Below are 3,653 nucleotides of genomic sequence, written 5' to 3' on the forward strand. Positions count from 1 at the left end.
AATGCTCAGCGGACAAAAGATTGATTAAGCCACCCCACAAGTTCCTATACTCGTGAACCGGGTGTGCAGGGATTATTTCCCGAGGGTAAACATCAATCGGCAACACTCCCCCACTTTTAGCTAGATACTTCTAGTATTGTGTTGATACACTAAGCCTTACCTCATAAGGAAATAGGTATTAACAATGGCGCCATCCACTAATGTCAAGAACACGCGGAACGGAAAAGGAACAAAAACAACTGAAGTCCCATCCACAGGCGTCCTCGAAACATTCAACAATTTGTCAACCGAAGGCATGGCAATTTATCCGCTAATGCCTGAAGAAAATGCACCTATTTAACCACCGGAGAGCACAATTGAAGAAACGGTAGCTGAAACTGCAGAAAGGCTTAAACATTTGGCCACTAGTCCAGGGAAAGGGCTAGTAATCGAAGAAACAGCAACCAAGAGTGCAGAAACGCTTTGCAATTTCATTACCAATCTAGAGAAGCAACCATTGATGCAGCCGCGACGATGTAGACCATTTACATCTTTTCGATGGACGACGGATGGTAAAAACAAGCAAATCATGAAGAAGCAATCTATGTCAAAGTACAAGTTATCCAGAATACATGACAAGTTGGGCAGTCTTATTGATGATTCTGAAAATGATAATGAATTCAGCTATATTGGCATTGACTTTGAAGAAGAGAATGATGACAAAGAGGAGTTCATGTCTGAAAAGAAAGCAACATTACTTTTAAATGGAATCCTTAAGCAGACAGTCCCAACAAAGTATAAGCAATGCTTAGCGCATCCCGCTGTCCGCGATGTGGTTGTGGATAATTTTTTCGCTCTAATTACTGGAGAGCAAGCTACAAAGCCACTAGCTATGGCAGAGTCTACTCAATGTTTCATTGATTGAATTGCTAACTATCCGTTACCCAGGAATCTTGGCATACCGACAATTGGAGTTTATGATGGTACTACGGATCCTGAAGATTTTCTTACCATGTTTGAGGGTGCAATGAGGTTGCAGCATTGGGATGACGAGGTAGCTTTTCATATGTTTCCCATGGTGTTGCAGAAAATGGCAAGGGAATGGTTTGCTTGTTTGCCATCAAGAAGTATAAAAAGTTATTTGGACCTTCGTGCAAAGTTTGTTATGCAGTATCAAAATCTTCGTAGCTGCACTTTGACACATCTTGATGCACATGAAATAACGATGTATCATAATGAATCCTTGAGTAATTTCATGAAGAGATACACGCTTAAAGCACAAAAAATACCTAATTGTCCAGAGTCACAACTAGTATCTTGTTTTATTTTTTGTTTGGATCAGCGAAGGTTTAGTGCACTCGTTCATACGTTAAGGTATGACTTGCCAAAAACTTTGCATCAAGCATTGGAAGTTGCACAAAAGCATGTTCGAGCTGGTAAGCGAGGACCAAGCAAGTTTGATGGTAATAGCTGTACCAAACCGCACAACGGAGGACGGTACTTTGATCGAAATCAGAGGAGAAATGACAATTCCAATGGCGGATGGAGAGGCAACAATCATCCCAATGATTTTCACCACAACAGGAGGCCCTTAGAGAGACATCCGTTGATAATGGCGTTTACCAAAACTCCTAAGGAGATTCTTACCAAAACTCCAATCATTTTTCAACCAATCCAAAATTGGACTTTATCCGTCCCGCCAGTGGTCATATCAGCAGAAATTGCAAACAAGTTTATCAGCCGTATCTACACGGATACAGGCAGTGAAGCTGATATCATCTATTGGTATTGTTTGAGAACTTTTCCAAGGCACATACGGGATAGAGCTAGGTGGACAAATTTGAAGGTTTCAGGATTGACAGGAACACCGGTGAACGCCATGGCGCGAATTCGTTTGGAGGTTGTTATGGGAACATTCCCATTTCTAAGAACTGAAACAACTGATTTCACTATTTTGAAAGGCACTTCTCGATTTAATGTCCTTTTTGGAAGGACAAAGTTGGCAAAATTTGGAGCAATTGCATCCACTGCTCATGCAGAGATCAGATTTCCAACTCCTAATGGAGTGGCTGCCATACATTCACAGCATGTAGCACTAACTAGGGAACGGTCTACGTTTACAAATTTGCCAGAGGGCAGAGCAAATTAGAGAAGGCGTACTCGATTGTTCAGAGATGATGAAGATCAAGAGTTTTTTATACCATGATCAACTATTCAGGCCATACAGCGTTGGGCGCTTGACGTATGAAGAGCAAATTTCAGCATTTTATGAAGAGCAAAGTTTATCATTTTACTGTCCGTTATTGTAGTTATGCTACAATGCATATGTTTACAACAGCATGCATTAAACTTTCATAATGTACTAATTAGGCCTGATCCACCTAAATTCATTATGAATTGTTTATGTACTGCGCACTATCAATCAATAAAATTTTATCTTTTTCTTATGCAAAGTGCTGCCTGTGACAAATGTAAAACATTACATTTATACCCTTCCTACAGAAGGAGATTATTTTTATACTTCCGATGGCGGATGCTCTTGTGCTGGCCAGCAAAAGGTGCGAGGTATCGGCTATAAAATGTTAAAGTTTTACTAGAACGCACCGAGGCAAAATGAAAAACTAGATACTTGTCATGACAAACATTATAAAAACTTACTTCACAAAACGAATGAAGTTATTACAATATATGAAGGCCGACGTATTTCACAACTCTTCCTCATAAACTTTATGACGGAAGGTGTATGGCGGAAAAGTTATTAATTCATAACCACTATTCAAAAATACTTCATAACTATTCCTCATCAATTCCATGACGGAACGCGTATGATGGACTTTAATGTCCTGTAAATTATTTGAAGGCATAATCTTTGCAAAGTATATTGTATATGTTGATAATTCAGAAAAACTTAACAGTGCAATGCATCTTCATAAGAATTATATCAAACACTTTTTAATATGTTTTATTAAGTTGTGCAGTACACAATTGTACATAGAAAATTTATCATATTCTAAGTGCACAGCAGATTTATTTTAGCAAGAAACATCAAAGTATTTAGAATAAGCATAAAGACAAACGCAATAATAAAAGTAGCATGTATTTGTAGCATAAAACGCAGATACTTTATTACAGTCATTGTTCAAAAATTGTTATAGAATTTATGTAAACTTCACACCAAGGACATCCTTGGCAGACGATTCTTCCCTGTTACACACATCATCAAAGACGTCAATCTTGAGATTTGTCAGTTTATCCTTTGTCTCATTGACTCTTTCCAAGGTTCCGGGACGCATCAAGTTGGCAATAGCAGGAGGAAGAGGCTGGTTTGGGGCAAGGCATTTGGTTACTTTGTTGGTAACATCAGAAATGGAATGGGTGACAACAACATCTACATAATCATTGTAAGGATTCCCAATAAGTTGGGATCCAAGAACCTTAGCTATTACACCCGGTATTGATAGGTCAGATCATGTTGAGATTGAGAGAAACAATAAGATAGAATGAGATTCGGTAGGTGAGAAGGAGATTCGGTAAGAGAGAGAATTGGTACAAATTTCATTCCACAGCTTCTAAAACTCAGTTACAATGCAATCGCTATCTAATTAGGACTACTTAGGTTTCTTATATAGCCCTCTTCTAAGGAACCTTCATTTAAGCTTATTTCACATTAACAC

The 3,653-nt window shown here is 38.7% G+C and overlaps 1 protein-coding gene across 1 annotated transcript; it reads left to right on the forward strand.

Annotated features, from left to right (window-relative positions):
- Positions 1-1,591: 1,591 nt before the first annotated feature.
- On the forward strand, positions 1,592-2,128 carry LOC139868455 (uncharacterized). Its single transcript, XM_071856785.1, has one exon. The coding sequence runs from the start codon at positions 1,592-1,594 to the stop codon at positions 2,126-2,128; it is 537 nt and encodes a 178-aa protein (XP_071712886.1).
- The last annotated feature ends 1,525 nt before the right edge of the window (positions 2,129-3,653 follow it).

Source organism: Rutidosis leptorrhynchoides, chromosome 9 (assembly GCF_046630445.1).
Source record: "Rutidosis leptorrhynchoides isolate AG116_Rl617_1_P2 chromosome 9, CSIRO_AGI_Rlap_v1, whole genome shotgun sequence".
NCBI lineage: Eukaryota > Viridiplantae > Streptophyta > Magnoliopsida > Asterales > Asteraceae > Rutidosis > Rutidosis leptorrhynchoides.

Bases quoted from the DNA above. Each gene is read 5' to 3' on its own strand.
- LOC139868455 (XM_071856785.1), top strand. From the start codon at position 1,592: ATGGCGTTTACCAAAACTCCTAAGGAGATTCTTACCAAAACTCCAATC.